The sequence below is a fragment of the Staurois parvus genome, unplaced genomic scaffold (assembly GCF_062004578.1).
Source record: "Staurois parvus isolate SC_StPar_1 unplaced genomic scaffold, SC_StPar_1.0 ptg000155l, whole genome shotgun sequence".
NCBI classification, from domain to species: Eukaryota; Metazoa; Chordata; class Amphibia; order Anura; family Ranidae; genus Staurois; species Staurois parvus.
In genome coordinates, this window is record NW_028317951.1 from 29,701,162 (window position 1) to 29,719,187 (window position 18,026).

The 18,026-nt window shown below is 38.8% G+C and overlaps 1 protein-coding gene across 1 annotated transcript in view; it reads right to left on the bottom strand.

Annotated features, from left to right (window-relative positions):
- Positions 1-1,500: 1,500 nt before the first annotated feature.
- Positions 1,501-18,026, bottom strand: part of MELTF (melanotransferrin) — a 96,623-nt gene continuing 80,097 nt past the window's right edge. Inside the window, exons 14-16 of the mRNA XM_089675608.1 lie at positions 15,367-15,554; positions 11,119-11,308; positions 1,501-4,443 (exon numbers count right to left, since the gene is read on the bottom strand). Of these exons, the coding sequence (XP_089531734.1) occupies positions 4,376-4,443; positions 11,119-11,308; positions 15,367-15,554 (446 nt within the window). The 3' untranslated portion in view covers positions 1,501-4,375. The remainder of the gene's footprint in view (positions 4,444-11,118; positions 11,309-15,366; positions 15,555-18,026) is intronic.

The following is an 18,026-nucleotide window of genomic DNA, read 5'->3' on the forward strand; positions in this document are numbered from 1 at the left end:
ACTTTCAGTTACTGTAGCTAATATCTTGATAAGGGTTACCAGAGGGAATCCCAGCTGGAACACTTGTTTTTTGTATTTATCCATTAACAGTATACAATATTTATATAATCTACTTCAGGGCTAGAAGTAGCATATTGTACTGAAAAAAGAAACTGAGAGTGCCAGTGATATAAAACAAAATGTCTACTTCACAATTTCATTCAAGGAAAGGAATATTTAGCATTTAAATTGGGGTGTATAAACTAGATTCTTCAGTAGTAACTCCCAGCATAGATGTTGGTGTCTAAAATTATAACCCCCTGCAGAAGTAAGTAATGCAGAGTTCAAGGGTCAGGAGTGAGTAATGCAGAAAACACCGGCTAGGAGTACATAATGCAAAGTGCAGAGGGTAGGAGTACGTTTTGCAGAGGGCAGGAGTAAGTTATGCAGAGTGTGGAGGTGAGGGGCAAGTAATATAGGGTGCAGAGGTCAGGAGTAATTAATACAGGGTGCAGAGGTCAGGAGTAATTAATACAGGGTGCAGAGGTCAAAAGCAAGTCATGCAGAGGTCTTTAGTAAGTAATACAGAATGCAGGAGTCGTATGTAAATGATGTATAGTGTAGGGGTCTGGAGTGAGTACTGCAGCATGCAGAGGTCAGGAGTAGGTAATGCAGAATGCACAGTTCTGGAGTAAGTAATGCAGGGCAGGGGTCAGGAGTAAGGAGTGCAGAGAGCAGATGTTGTGGAATAAGTAATGCAGAACACAGACAGTTGCCACTTATGTGTATAACCTGCAGGAGACATATTTGTACCCTGACATGTCCTCTGTGCCAAAATGTCAGCATCCCCCTGTACACAGCACCACACCTCTGCTCTAGATTTGTTCTTTTGCTACCCCACAAGCCCCCTTCTTATAACTAATAGTGACTCTGCACACACCCCGGGCCTTTTAATACCCCCATTTCCACCATGCTTCTTTTTCATCTGTTCTCCAAATGCAGAGTGGTGCAGGCAAGGGACAGTGAAACACAACTACCTGTTCTAACATTCATCCCTGCTGATCTGTATCTTCTATCCAAGCACTTGTATATGATGTCACAAGAGATTGTATGGGATGAATGCAAGATCAGTCATTTTGGGTTTTTTTCAATGATTTGAAAAATGTTATAGATGTTTCCCACTATAAGATTGCAAACTACACTGCTCAAAAAATTAAAGGAACACTTTGAAAACAATTTGAAAAGAAAGTATGAAAATAAAAAACCTTCTTCCTTTACAACCACTTTAGTGACAGCAGGCAGCATTAGCCACTTATGCTGTCTGTGCCAGCCCAGCCATTGTAAGTGTGATGTGCAAGCATGATCCATGTCAGCTCAGTGGAAGAGGAGTAATTGGGTGTCAGAGGACCATGTCCTGGCTCTGACTATAAGTGTGGATTGCCTTATTTAATTTCTAGATACTGAATATTGTATACAGCTGTTGAGAATCATTCTACATAAGAAAAACTAACATAGCCAAGGTACTTTACATCATCATTTATTGTCAGTCTTTGTATTACCGTATTAAGGAAGGTGAAATATAGATGTGTTCAAACACTCTTTAAATCTATTGTCATTAAATTGTACTAGTTTAAATGTTGTACCATGGATTGCTTTGATGATTTCCTTATGTAAAAATTAATTAGACAACAGAAATATGCACACAACAATCTTAAAAACAAATCATAACTATAATTGATTAGTACATTGAGACACTAATACTTATAGAATCTAAATTTCTGCTGGGCAATTGAAAAGGTAGCTGGACTTTCAGAATGCATAGGTCAAAAATACCAGGAGTGGTTCCGAATGATCACATTGTATGTTATGAATGAAAAATCCATTCAGACAAAGCCAGATTGTGGCTCTGCAGGGGTAGTCTGGTAAATGGTCTGTGTCCCAAATTATTGGCATTATTTAATATACAGTAAATCTGGCTACCAGCACTCAGGCCCAGTAGATGGAGTGACCAGTGTGTGGACAATAACAAAGTTTGAAAAAAGTTTTCTTTATCTCCTTATAGATCATAGCAATGAGGAGAATGGAGTGATAGTTAAAGTGTATAAAGTATATGTAAACCTTGAAAAGGAAATCCTCGCATTTGCTACTTTTTGATTTGTTAAATAACCTTTGAGAGCATTTGTTATATCATTTCAAAAAGTGAGAAAAATATACCTGTTGATCAAGTCATAAATTCAGAGCTGCCCTGTGTTGTGTCCTATGTTATAAAGGAGTATTCCCAGTTCTTACCTTGGACTACAGAACAATTAAAGTGATATTAAAGCTTCCATTGTTTTTAAATAAAAAAATAAACATGTTATACTTACCTGCTCTGTGCAGTGGTTTTGTACAGAGCAGCCCTGCTCCTCCACTTCTCGGGTCACCTGCCAGAGCTCCTGGCTCCCCTGCCCCGCTCAGTGCCCCCACTCAGTGGGGGCACTCATGTGAGCTCACTCCCCAGCCACCCTGAATGCCTCTATTGACACAGACAATGGGGCACAGCCTGCCTCCACTCTCTCGTTACTAGATTTGTTTGACAGGAGCAGGAGCCAATGGCTCCTGCTACTATCAGTCTGCTCAGTGAGGAGAGACAAAGCCAGGAGAGGCACAGCTCTCTTGCACAGCGCTGGATCAAAATCAGGCTCAGGTAACTATAAGAGGGGTGAGAGGGGATGCTCTGCAACATCCAATGCATTAAGGTGAAAACATAGAATGCATTAAGGTGAAAAAATTTGAGGCTTCTGAACCACTTTAATCTGCTGGTTGTGGAGATGACGAGAATGGGAGTGATTCAGTAGTTTAATGACAGGCAACTGGGCAGGGCTAACTATTTATTGCAGTTTTATGTTGTGCCAAACCACAGAAATAAATTATGAGCATAGTGCATTCTGTCCACAGAAATAAATTATGAGCAGAGTGCATTCTGTCCACAGAAATAAATTATGAGCAGAGTGCATTCTGTCCACAGAAATAAATTATGAGCAGAGTGCATTCTGTCCACAGAAATAAATTATGAGCAGAGTGCATTCTGTCCACAGAAATAAATTATGAGCAGAGTGCATTCTGGCAGATCAACAGGTATTTTTCTGTACATGCATGGCCTTTAAAGGGACAAAACATGTGTAAATGTGCATTAATTACAGAGATGTACTACTTATGTTTTTATTTTTTTAATTTTTCCCTAACATACGCTTTGAGAAGTTTCCATGTGCATATAAATTATGAGCAGAGTGCATTCTGTCCACAGAAATAAATTATGAGCAGAGTGCATTCTGGCAGATCAACAGGTATTTTTCTGTACATGCATGGCCTTTAAAGGGACAAAACATGTGTAAATGTGCATTAATTACAGAGATGTACTACTTATGTTTTTATTTTTTTAATTTTTCCCTAACATACGCTTTGAGAAGTTTCCATGTGCATGTATTACAGAGATGTAGTGCATTTTTTTTATTTTGCCCTGATAACAATTTAACACGTTTCCATGTTCAGAGCTGGACCTGTGAATCAATTCATAATCCCATTCCTAAAATAACATAGATCAGAGAATTTGAAGGCAACAAATTGTCGCCCACTGTTTCAAAATGTGTATGACACACTTAGGCCCCTTTCACACAAACTGTCCAGTAGGGTATGCCTGTCTGTTTTTCATGCGGATCCAATTGGACCCTCCATTCTCCCCTATGGAGCAGTAGATGTAAATGGATTTGTGTCTGTTTACACCCGCCTACCTTCAATCCGATCCAGGAAAAACAAATGGAAGAGGATCCATTCCCGTCTGTCTGGCTGGATCAGAGGGCAGTTAGGTGTAAATGGACAGCCGTTCTGTTTACATTCGACTGCTCAAAGAGCAGAGTGGGCTGTGTCCATGTCCACTCTGCATAAGCGGAGCGGGCACGGACTTGTCATCCGCCCGCTCCACTCAGCTCAGCCCAGCTCAGCAGGGGATCAGCAGACAGATCCCCTGCTGAGAAATACAGATCTGAAAGGGGCCTAACTTTACCTAATCATTGAAGGTTTTAAGTGAACAGCAGATAGGTGAGGCTTGTTTACACATTATTTATCCCAAATACTCAGATACTTGAACACAATGAAGAAATAGTTCATATATGTAAACATATACCTGCCTCCTGCAAAAGGTTTATATAATATTCATTAAATAAATAGAGACTTTTGACGTGGACATAACACTGAGATCATGGCCTTTTGTCAATCGAGTAAGGTCAAGTTGTTTTCAGGTCCTCAGGCACTGACATTTACTACTTAGACACTATCTTGCCTTTAGTGAGAAGAAAGAAAACCTCTACATTTTTACATCACATTTCCAAGGACATCTTGATGACTCAGTAGTTGGTAATTATGCAGAAAACTTAATTAGTATGATATTGCTAATTAGCAGTATGGCAATGTTCAGTGGAGTTAAAGCTGCAGGAGAAAAAAATAAAACAAATTAATGTCAGTTTTAGAATATACCCTTTTAATTTTAAAGTGATTTGGCATAATTAAAAGAGGAGCTCTATTACTATAATTTCATTCTTGGAAAAAAGTTTTTTTTTTCTATTTTGAGCACTATGTGTCTTTGCCACTGCCTTCATAGCAATAGCATTGCATTGGTTTTCCTTATAGCTTACCAGCATCATAGTATGACATGAAGGCTGTAGATGTGTCTGAAGTCTTTTGATGACCATTTCCTGATCTTGACAATTTTAACAGGACTAATAAATAATTGCTATCTTTATAGGCTACTAGGATCAAAGTTGACACCCAGGTCACAGGTTCAGTGTCTCATTGAGTATGCTGCCTACAAGCCACTGCAGTAAATTTCTGTTCACAGCTGGATTTCCAGTGGCTTCCCTGTGTTTGTAAAGGCAAAGCACAAAGAGATCCAGCTCACACAATACACATTTGTATCTCTACAGTTTGTGAAACAAAAGAACATTTGGCACTCCAAGTGTCCTTGCATATCCTACAACCATCTAATGCCAAGCTTTATCTTTACTGACCTGTTCTTCACCTACACATTAGTCTACACCAATGGTCTCCAAACTGCAGCTCTTTGCTTGCTTCTATTTGGCCCTTGGCCACTATTTCATCCACTGATACGAAAAATGTGGTATAATTCCTCCCACTGACACCAACGAAGGGGCATAATTCCTCCAACTGACACCAACAATGGGGCCCACTGACACCAATGATGGGGCACTTATCCTCCCAATGGCACCAATGATGTGGAACAATTTCTTCCAATGACACCAAAAATGCGGTCAAATGAGCAATGATGGGGCACAATTCACCTCAATTACACCAATGATGGAGCACAATCCCTTCCACTGACAACAAAGATGGGGTCAGTGTTTTTTCACATTGATGTTGGGACCTTCTCTACTCCCAAGGGCCAAAGTTCGGCCCCCCTCTAAAGTCTGAAGGACAGAAATGAGCCAAATCCTCCTTTACACACTCCCGTTCACAGACACTGCAGCTCACAGGGGGAGGCTCTCAGCAACAGAGGCAGTAATGCCATCCCAGCCTACATGAAATTGGCAGCTCTGCTCTGAATTCAGGAGCAGCACAGCATCATTGCCACCCCATCAAAAGAAGCTGCATTAGGTGGATTTCATTGACAGGATTAACAAGTGTTCAGCTCCATTGTTCTGGAACAATATTGTACCTGGTAATTACTAACGTTGGCAGCATGTTGCCTTTAAGTGATCTCATAAACTGAGGGTAGATATACAGTATGTAGCAAGTACCTAAAGATGCCTGCAGGTATGCTTCCATAACCTTAATTTTTAGGAAGCCCTGAAGCCTAGTAACTCTATTATGTAAATAGCGACTTTAGTTTCTTGAATCATGCTTGGACATAGCCCCATCAATCTTACCAACTCACTATTGGTCACTAAGGTTGCAAATCATAACAATGAATTAACATTTTGGCTCAGAAGGCAGGATCAATCACAGTATTTAGGAACCTATTTTATGATTTACATATAAGCACTGCCTAAGATTTCAAGAAGTTCTACAAGGCATGTGGCAATTCGCCCAGGCACCTTTAGGTGTTCCTGAGTTTGCCTGTTTTTGGTGAACATTAGTTCACTTTAAAGAATTACAGTAATCACTACTGTTGTCTAAAATGGCCTCATAACATAACCTAATTGTTCTTTGTGGAAAAAAAACAACCTTTCTGTGATATACTTTTAATGTTAACACCATAGGGCATATTTATAAAGCAATGCATGTGTCATTTACCAAATATTCATTGTAGGTGAATTTTTGTGGTGCATGTGGTTTAAAATACAGGGTATGAATACCACCTGTGAAAGTTTGGTGAAAAGCACATTCACTGCCTTAAAAAAAATCCATAAATACAGCCATGTACAGCTAGTATAGAACCAACTATATTTATATATATATATATATATATATATATATATATATATATATATATATATATTGAAGGAAATAAGTATTTGATCCCCTGCTGATTTTGAATGTTTGCCCACTCACAAAGAAGTGATCAGTCTAAAAACCAAATGGTAGGTGTATTGTAACACTGAGTGACAGGAAAGCAACAAGACATTCACAACAAATGCATGTCTAACAAATTATGCACTGATTTGCATGTTCATGAGGGAAATAAGTATTTGATCCCCTATCATTCAGCAGGATTTCTGGCTACCAGGTGTCTTTCATACAGGTAACAAGCTGAGATTAGAAGCAGTCTCTTAAAGGGAGTGCTGCTAATCTCATTTTGTTACCTGTATAAAAGACACCTGTCCGCAGGAGTAATCAAACAATCAGATTCCAAACTCTCCACCATGGTAAAGAACAAAGAGCTGTCCAAGGATGTCAGGGACAAGATTGTAGACCTACACAAGGCTGGACTGGGCTACCAAACTATCGCCAAGCAGCTTGGTGAGAAGGTGACAACAGTTGGTGCAATCATTCGCAAATGGAAGAAACACAAAACAACTGTCAGTCTCCCTAGGTCTGGTGTACCATGCAAGATCTCACCTGGTGGAGTGCCAATGATCTTGAGAACAGTGAGGAATCATCCCAGAAGTACACCTGAGGATCTTGTCAATGATCTCCAGGCAGCTGGGACCACAGTTACCAAGAAATCAATTGGTAACACACTACGCCGACAAGCACTGAAATCCTGCGTGCCTGCAAGGTCCCTCTGCTCAAGAAAGCACATGTTCAGTCCCATCTGAAGTTTGCCACTGAACATCTGAATGATGCAGAGGAGGACTGCTTGAAAGTGTTGTGGTCAGATGAGACGAAAATCGAGCTCTTTAGCATCAACTCAACTCGCAGTGTTTGAAGTAGGAGGAATGCTGCCTATGACCCCAAGAACACCATCCCAACTGTCAAACATGGTGGTGGAAACATTCTGCTTTGGGGGGTGTTTTCTGCTAAGGGGACAAGACAACTGCACCGCATCAAAGGGATGATGGACGGAGCAATGTACCATCAAATCTTAGGTGAGAACCTTCTTCCCTCAGCCAGGGAATTGAAAATGGGTCATGGATGGGTGTTCCAGCATGACACAGCCAAGGCAACAAAGGAGTGGCTTAAGAAGAAGCACATTAAGATCCTGGAGTGGCCTAGCCAGTCTCCAGATCCTAAGCCGATTGAAAATCTGTGGAGGGAGCTGAAAGTTCGATTTGCCAAATGTCAGCCACCCAACCGTTAATGACTTGGAGAGGATCTGCCAAGAGGAGTGGACCAAAATCCCTCCTGAAATGTGTGCAAACCTGGTGGCCAACTACAGGAAACTTCTGACCTCTGTGGTTGCCAACAAGGGATTTGCCACCAAGTGCTAAGTCATGTTTTGTGAAGGGGATCAAATACTTATTTCCCTCATGAACATGCAAATCAGTGCATAATTTGTTAGACATGCATTTCTTTTGAATTTGTTGTTGCTATTCTGTCTCTCAGTGTTGCAATACACCTACCATTCGCTTTTTAGACTGATCATTTCTTTGTGAGTGGGTAAACATTCAAAATCAGCAGGGGATCAAATACTTATTTCTTTCACTGTATATAAATGTGTAGAAGTTTTAGGCAGGTGTGAAGAGTTACCATAAGAATGCTTTCAAAAATATATATTTTAATCATTCATTTCTATCAATTTACAAAATGCAAAGTGAGCAAACAGAAGAAAAATCTAAATCAATTCAATGTTTGGTGTCAAAGGGTAGTCACTGGTTTGAAGCCAAAGGGTAGTCACTACCCTTTGGCTCAAACCAGCATCAATTCTTACACTTGCATACTTTGTACACTTGAACAAAGTTAGGGATTTTGTAGGATTTGACACAGGTATATGATTAATCAATTATACCAAGCAGGTACTAATGATCATCAATTTCATGTATAGGTTGAAACACAGCAATTAATCGAAACAGAAACAGGTGCGTAAGAGGCTTAAAACTGGGTGATGAACAGCCATACTCTACGACTAAGATGAGATTAGGGAAGACAGTTTTGTGTCACAGGTCATACACCATGGCCAAACTAAGCACAAAAACAAGGCACAATACTGTATCAGCAAGGTCTCTTCCAGGCAAAGATTTCAAAGCAGACTGGGGTTTCATGTTATGTTGTTCAAGCACTTTTGAAGAAGCACAAATAAACAGGCAATGTTGAGGACCATAGACTCAGTGGTCAGCCAAGGAAACTTAATGCAGCAGATGAAAAACACATCATGCTTCCCTTCAACATCAAGCAGTGCCATTATCACAGAAGTGGCAGAAAACAGTGGTTCCCTGCTACACTCATCTACTGTTCAGGGATGTCTAGACAGAAGTGGTCTTTATGGAAGAATTACGGCTAAAAAAGCATACCTCCAACTTAGAAACAAGGCTAAGTGATTCAAATAGGCATGAAAATATAGGAACTAGGGTGCAAAATAATCACAGCAGGTGCTGTGGACTGGTAAGTAAAAATTTGAAATATTTTGCTGTAGCAGGAGGCAGCTTATTCACTGAAAGGCTGGAGAAGGGTACAATAATGAGTGTCTGCAGGCAACAGTGAAGCATGGAAGAGGTTCCTTGCAAGTTTGGGGCTGCATTTCTGTAAATGGAGTTAGAGATTTGGTCAGGATCAGTGGTGTCCTCAGTGCTGAGAAATACAGGCAGATACTTTTCCATCATGCCATACCATCAGAGAGGTGTGTGAATGGCCTCAAATTTATTCTGCAACAGAACATTGACCAAAAACATAGAGCCCATGTCATTAAGAACTATCTTCAGCACAAAGAAGAACAAGAAGTCCTTGAAGTGATGGTTTGGCTCCCACAGAGCCCTGATCTCAACATCATCAAGTCTGTCTGGGATTACATGAAGAGACAGAAGGATTTGAAGCAGCCTACATCCACAAAAGATCTGTGGTTAGTTCTCCAAGATGTTTGGAACAACCTTCCTTCAGAAATTGTACAAGTGTACCTAGAAGAATTGATGTTGTTTTGAAGGCAAAGGATGGTCACACCTAATATTGATTTGATTTGGATTTCTCTTCTGCTCATTTACTTTCCATTTTGTTAATTGATAAAAAAAACTATTAACACTTCTATTTCTGAAAGCATTCTTAACTTACAGCATGTTTTACACAGAACCTTTGCACAGTAGTGTGTATATACACAGTTAGGTCCATATATATTTGAACACCGGCATAATTTTAGTATTTTTCAGGAATTTACCAAAACATATTCAAGCTATAGTTATATAATGGATATGGACTGAAAGTGCACACTCTCAGGTTTAATTTCAGGGTATGTACATCCAAATTGGAGGAAGGGTTTAGGAATTACAGCTCAGCTGGCCAAGTGTGGGCTACACCTTCATTATTTCTTCACTAATTAAGCAGGTAAAAGGTCTGGAGTTGATTCTAAGAGTGGTATTTGCATTAGAAATCTATTGCTGTGAACCTACATCATGGCTTCAAAGGAGCTGTCCATGCAAGTGAAACAAGCCATTGTAAGGCTTCAAAAATGAAACAAATCCATCAGAGAGATAGCAGCAGCATTAGGAGTGGCCAAATCAACAGTTTGGTACATTCTGAGGAAAGAAGAACACACTGGTGAGCTCTGCAACATAAAAAGGCATGGACATCCATGGAAGACAACAGTGGTGGATGATCGCAGGATCCTCTCTATGGTAAAGAAAAACCCATTCACAACATCCAGATAAGTGAAGGACACTCTCCAGGAGGTGTCAAAGTCTACAATCAAGAGAAGACTTCACAAGAGCAAATAGAGAAGGCTTGAAACAGCTCATTATCCAAAGCACACAAAGTCATCTGTAAAACATGGTGGAGGGAGTGTGATGGCATGGGCATACATGGCTTCCAGTGGCACTGGGTCATTGGTGTTTATTGATGATGTTATAGAAGACAGAAGCAGCCGGATGAATTCTGCAGTGTTTAGAGATATACTGTCAGCCCAGATTCAGCCAAATGCAGCAAAGTTGACTGGACAGCGCTTCACAGTATAGATGGACAATGATCCAAAACACACTGTAAAAGCAACCCAGGAGCTTTTGAAGGAAAAGAAGTGGAATATTCTGCAATGGCCGAGTCTATCACCTGATCACAACCCAATTGAGCATGCATTTCACTTGCTGAAGGCAAAACTAAAGGCAGAAAGACCCACAAACAAAGAACAACTGAAGATAGTTGCAGGCAGTTCCAGACTTCAGGCAGTCATTGCCAGTAAAGGATTCTCAACAAAATATTAAAAATAACATTTTATTTATGATTATATTTATTTGTCCAATTACATTTGAGCCCCTGAAAATGTAGGGACTGTGTATAAAAATGGTCACAGTTCCTAAAATTTGTACTTGATATTTACGTTCAACCCCTTGAATTACAGCTGAAAGTCTGCACTTCAAGTTCAATTGGAATGTTTTGTTTTAATATATTCTGGTGGCATACAGAGCCAAAATTATGAAAATTGTGCCTGTGTCCAAATATATATGGACATAACTATATATATATATATATATATATATATGTATATACAAATAATTTTATGGTATCAGTCTGAAACATCTCTTAATGCTGTAAATGAACAGAAGAAATACATACATTGTTTGTTCTTACCATTACTGGATGAGCACTGTAGACCTTCTAAAGATTCTATATAATTTCTACCTAGCCACTCTTCATATGTTTTCTTTTCTTTGACTGGAACAATTTTATATGTAGAGTCCTTGAAGATCAAATCTGTTCGATTATAACGTGAAGAATTAAACATTTTAAATTCATAGCTGCTCTCTCTCCCGTAATATTCCTGTAGAGTAAAAATAAAGAATATAAATAATAGACAACACATTAAACAAGAACAAGCTTCATAAATAGGGCATTGCTTAATTGTTTATAGCTACAGCACTGGCTGCATGCATAAGAGTTTTCATTTCAGTTTTGTAATGGGTTACAACAAACCAGAAATGTACATAACCTCTACAGAAATACAGAAAAGTTCAAGAGAACCAGTAATTCCTAATACAATGTTAATGTGTCAAGAAAAAAAGGTGGAAGGAAGCCTTCATCTATGTTATTTCTAAGGGAGAAAGTTGTAGTTGTTTTCAATTATTATGGTTTGCGCCAATCAGTTTACAAAATTAGAATGTGGAAAAGGTTGATCTCACTTACACCCTACTTTGTCACAACCTATCCTTGCTGCCATGGCATGGTAAGAAGCAGGTAGAATGAAGGCATGCAAGACTAACAGGCCATGTTATTTGAGGCGTTGCACCCCTAAGGGTTTGGAGTTAAAAATGAAAAGATATGCCTTGATTCTCAAGCTGAAACTCTAAAATATGGGTTTTTGCAAAGATTTTCATATGGAAACATGCAGAATATTTAAAAAATGAATATACAGATTACTGGAAGAATCAAGTTCAATATCTGTCTTTCCAATGCTTCCCTCTTCAGATTATTAATACAGTAGGCTCAGTTTTTTAATTGAATACTTTAATTTCCAATGAGCAGTGAAAACTGGACATCTAGACACAATTTAGCATAGTTAGTATGTGCTGTTTAACTTATAACTAACGCTATGGCTAATTTGCTTCCCTAATAGTACTGACATTATTTTTTGGTATGCTGTTTTAATAAATACCTTGCTCGTGTTTTTTTTAAATAATTTTTTATTATTATTAGCTCACGAATAGACAAAAAAACAAACAATTTTTAAAACCAAATAATTTTTTTTACTCATTGTATTGTATTGTATAGAAAAGCAGAGGATACAAGGCTACCCTGATTATGTCTCTGGTCCAACTGCATTCCACGTCAGACTTATTGGACCGTTTAGATGTACTAGATATTTTCCTAATCCCTTTATCATGACTTATTTGGACCCCACCATGCTTAGGTCTTAAATGTCTTAACTTGAACCTAGCCTATACTCTGTCTGTTTGGGAATCCATTAGATATTCATCCAAACTAATAGATGATACTCGCAGCTCCAAATGGGGGATTTCACATGGATTCATTACTGTTTATTTTCTGCTGACCATTCATGGTATTTGAACATCCATGCAAATCCGGGAATCTCACTTAGTAGAGAATTGTTTCAACATATACAATTGAGACACTTAGTAGAATCTTTACTTAAGAATCATGACTCACCTATGTCTCCTACAACATTTTAATCAATTGCCAAAGCCAACTCTATAACAAAGGGGTTGTTATCTTCTCTACGAACCAATAGACACATCCCTTGGCACTGTTGAACTCCTATAACACACATGTTAATAACTACTAAACAAATGATTGCCCAAGTGTGGAATTTCCCATATCCTCAATTTCAAGGAGTTAAATGTAGGATCCAGGGTACATTCATCAATAAAACAAGTGACTGCTATCTTGGAGGGCACCACAATAAATCTATCTCAAAATGGCAACCATGGATTGACTATTCCCCCCTTTTTAAACACACTTTGCATCTCTTACAACTCTGGTAACAAGAGGATAATCCTCACTCCCTCCATTTTAATTTATATAACCCTCCCAAGCAGTCTCTATGGTTCTCTCCCTTACTTCTTCCTCCACTTCCCTATCCCTTCTTTTCCTAACACACTTTCCTTCTCATCTCTTGCTCTTTTTCTGACTTTCTTCTTTCTATCCAGTCTCTCACTGGCATTCTGTACACTAAATTCTGCTCATTCCTTACTCTTTTTCTTCTGTTCCACCCTATTTCTCTTTATGTTGGTTCTTGAGCTTACAGTTTACTCACCCAAATTTTATTGGGGGAACCCATTTCTTTTTACATTTTCCTTATTCAGACTTAAATAGGCTCATTGGTTAATATCATGATACAATCACCCTTTGACAATGTACTTGGTATATACAAATGTGTTCTTCTACAACATTCTCAGTTCCTGTGCTTTCTCCATGCCTGAATCCAACAGCAATGATTGTTTATTGTAAATTCATGTTTTCAGTAATAAATCCTTAAACATGTGTAAGCCCTCTGTAACAATATGCTGCAACTACTACTGTATACTCTGAGAAAACAACGTATGTAATGGTCTGCATTTTTAAAAACAATTCTTTGGTAACAGAAAAGAAGAGAGCATTTGTGTGCTCTGACAGTTTTGCAACACTATATAGATTAATGTTTTTTCAGCACAGAGGCACCATAAGCAAACTATACGTTATTACCGCCATAACTATTGGTGAGATTTTCATGGTTGGTCCCTGGTAAATGCCTGTTTTATGTTGTTGCCCATTTATTAAAATTTATTTTTGTAATTGAAAATGGGCATAAGTAAAAAAAAGAAAAAAAAGAAAAAAGGAAAACAAAAAAAAATACATATAAAAAATAGAACATATTCACTGTTTTTATGTTGATCCCTGTATGGTGTTGCCACAGCTAGGCCCTAGATGGACTGCTTTTCAATTTAATGTTAAAATATTTAATTTTTTTTTTTACAAAATAGTTTAATGCAGGGATGGCATGTGACTTAAAATGTAATGAAAATTCAAATCATTATAAAAATAATTGTGCCGTTGTAATCTTAAAGGATAAGTTCACCTTTGGGAACATGTTACATGTTCCACCCATTCCCATAGCTGCAGCCATGCCTGTCACCCCTCCTCCCTCTGACAGATAATACAGGGAGAAGTTTCCCCGTACTATATGTCAAATTTGAAAACAGCGTGGTCGTGTGGGGATCTGCCCACGCAGCCGCATCATTCAATCACAGACTTCCATGAATGAATGAACTGCAAGTCCCGGCATCCTTATCGGCTGTGGGCTTATAGTTTTCAATGAACTACCATGGCGCTGTGGAGCGCCATGGTACTTCATTGAAGCTTCCTGTCAGGATATCTGCTTGGCCGTACATCCGTACGGCAAGCTGATATTCTGACAGGTCTGCAGGAGACTTGCATGGCATTAGCGATTTGATATTGATCGCTGGTGCAATGCTTTCCAGGCTCCTGTAGACAAAAATAATTTACCTGCAAAAACGTGTGCATTTATTATTTTTGTCTAAAAGATGAACTTATCCTTTAAAGTGCAATTAAAGGTAAAACCTTTTTTTTTTTTGAATAGATTAGAGGGGGATAAAAAAACCTACTAGGTTTTTATTGCTGCCTATGTCCCCATTAGGGTCTTCAGGCTGATTTGTCCTGTTTATCATTATCATCGAAAGTGAAAGTAAACGAAAATCCCACATTTTGAGTTGTCCCTAGAAAGGTAATAGAGGGGAAATTGTCCAGGAGGGACACTAGTTATGGTGGCCTGGGGGTCCCCAAGGAATTCCCCTAATTTACAGGGATTTCCTCCCACTTCCTGTTTTGACTATGGGACAGGAAGTGAAGGGAAATCTCCCCAATGGGACACAGATGACAACAAAGAAACCTTTTTTCTTACCAAAATGAAAAAAAAAAACTAAAACATTTGCCTATAGTTTTACTTTAAGTCAAGTTGTATAAGAAATATTTACACTATGCGTGATTGTAAGCATAAAAAGAGATACAAAGTAGTAATTCTTCATAGAGAAACTACAAAAAGAAAATATGAAAGTTAAAAGGAACTTACTGATGGCATTGTAGAGAGAAAATATAATGATTTATCATAGCATATACTTATACTTACATGGATACCAAACTCAAAATTCTGCCCATCTATCGAAGTGTGTTTTGGGGGATTTGGACAGCAATAGAGCTGAACAGGACTGCAACATCATCTGCACCCACTTTATATTACCATGCTATCAGCAAAAGAAAGGCTTGTAAATGATGTTCAGTGATGTCTATGTGCCTAGCCTTTAATTTGAGACTAGATTATCTCCATTTAAAATTAATTAGTGTCCAAAGATATCATAAAGAACCTACCTGAGCTTTATCCAACAGGCCAAACAATGCATGTCTATTAGTGTCTGGATGAACCATAACTGCATGAGCAGGGACCTGTGCCCAGTTACAGTATTCATACTGTGTCACCTCTGCCCTGGCACCATTAGGACACAACAACTGAAAATCACTGGACTTTAAATTCTTTGCCCACTCGGCTTTATTTTTTCCTAAAAAGAATTAAAATAAATCATACCATATGTCATTATATTATATTTACCAATGAAATATCTCATTTAATATTAACATGCAGTAATGACATAAGTAATAATGTAAAAAACTATTGGTGCCCTTCAAGTTTAGCATCTCATATAGTCCTGAATTTATGGTCTTAAAGAGCAGAAAGGGAACCCCTTGAGCATCTGTTGCCAATTTTTCACACCAGCAGAGGATAGGAAAAAAACTTTCTTACCCCTCAAAGGTAGTCAGATTTAAATATGTTCATATTATTCTTTAACTTTAGGAAATTAAAACAATTCTTTAGTAATCATATCCTTTTCATTTCATTACTGATTTTGGCATTACTGGGTTATGTGGTAAAGCAATCTAGATGTGGCCATACATGTGATTTATACTGCAACAGTACTGTACTAATACCTAATCTTTTAGGACTGATATCAATACCATTCAATATGCCAGTGCTGGTAGCAGCCTCCTCCTTCTTTGCTGCTTCCACATCCACGTTACATTGGCATGAACTTGAAATTGTTAGTAGCACATTCAACTGCACTCTAAAGTCTAGGGCCACATTGAGACTCGATAAGGTAATCAGGGCATTTCCTTCCTCATTGAAAGTGTATGCCAAACCTTGGATGTGGTAGCTGCACTGGTTTTCTTTTCTTTAGCTTTCTTTTCCTTTATTTTACCAGGTCCAGCAAGCAATTCACTGTCTGTCTTAGGATGGCAGCACTCACTTCTCCACCGTATCTATGGAGGAGTAACATAGCCACCCTTGAACAGCAGCATTGCCAACCTAGGAGATGGTAGTTGGCATTAGAGAGACTGGTAGACTTAGATGGACTTTACATTAGCGACTAACAAATTAAACCTTTTATTTTTTAGGTTTCTGATCCTTTTTTATCTAGCGAACCAGCCAGCCATATACTTACTGTCTTAGGGTGGCAATACTCACTTCTCCACTGTATCTATGGAGGAGCAACAAAGCCACTGTTAAACAGCAGCATTGTCAACATACGGAGATGGTAGTTGGCGGAAGAGAGACTGGTAGACTTAGAAGGACTTTACATAGGCAGCTAACAAATTAAACCCTAACTTCAGATAAAACTTGTTAAGCAGTTACAAAAATAGCTTTTTTCCTATTGTTTTACACATTTTAAATAAAAGCTGACCATTGTAAGCACCCCTGTCAGTGTTAAATGAATTGTCTCAACCCTCTAACTGCCACTCGTGCTTACCACCTTGGTCTGTTAAAGAACGTTTTAAAATAACAGACTTATTGGTCCGATCACCATGTAATAAAACTATGTTACATGAGGACATCATCATACATGTAAATTTTTAACTTTGCCTATGGTTCTATTTTAAATCTTTCCAGTAATGAACACAGAACTGATGGTGGGGCAACCTTTCTAAAAACAAGTGATATACAGTTGTGCTCAAAAGTTTACATACCCTGGCGGAAATTGTGAAATTTTGGCATTGATATTGAAAATATGACTGATCATGCCAAAAAATGCTCTTTTATTGAAGGATGATGATCATATGAAGCCATTTATTATCAAATAGTTGTTTGGCTCCTTTTTAAATCATAATGATAACAGAAATCACCCAATTGGCCCGGATCAAAAGTTTACATGTCCTGGAATGTTTGGCCTTGGTACAGACACACAAGGTGACACACACGGGCTAAAATGCCAATTAGAGGTTAATGTTCCACATCTGTGGCTTTTTAAATTGCAATTAGTGTCAGTGTATAAATAGTCAATGAGTTTTTTAGCTCTTACAAGGAAGCACTGACTAGGCTAGATACTGAGCCATGGGGATCAGAAAAGAGCTGTCAAAGGTCCTGCGTAACAAGGTAATGGAACTTTATAAAGATGGAAAAGGACATAAAAAGATGTCCAAAGTCTTGAATATGCCAATCAGTACTGTTAAATCACCTATTAACCACCTCCCGTCCGGCCGTTGTATATAAACGGCCGGTCGGTGGCACTGCAGGGTTGGGTGGCCATTTATAAACGGCGATCCGGTGCCCGCTGTGTCCTCCAGATCGTCAGACGGGACTTCTGTACGAGGTCCCGATCATGTGATCGCTGATTGGCCAATCAGTGATCACATGCAAAGTAGTAAGCAAGATGTCACTTGTGACATCATTGCTTACTACGTGTGAAATCTGTGAATAATCACAGAGGTCACATGGTACAAGGCTATTCACAACAGCCTTGTACCATGTGACAAGCTGTGACCAATCAAAGAAGCTATTACTGCACCAATGCCACAATAAAGCCTGGTTACAATATGCCTGACAACACCATGACATGCCTAACCGGGCCTTTTTGTGTCACTGATGCAGTAAAGGCTTCTTTCTGGCACCTCGACCATGCAGCTAATTTTTGTTCAAGTTTCATCATACTGTGCTCCTTCAAAACAAACACACTGTCTTTTTCCAGGGCAGCCTGTGT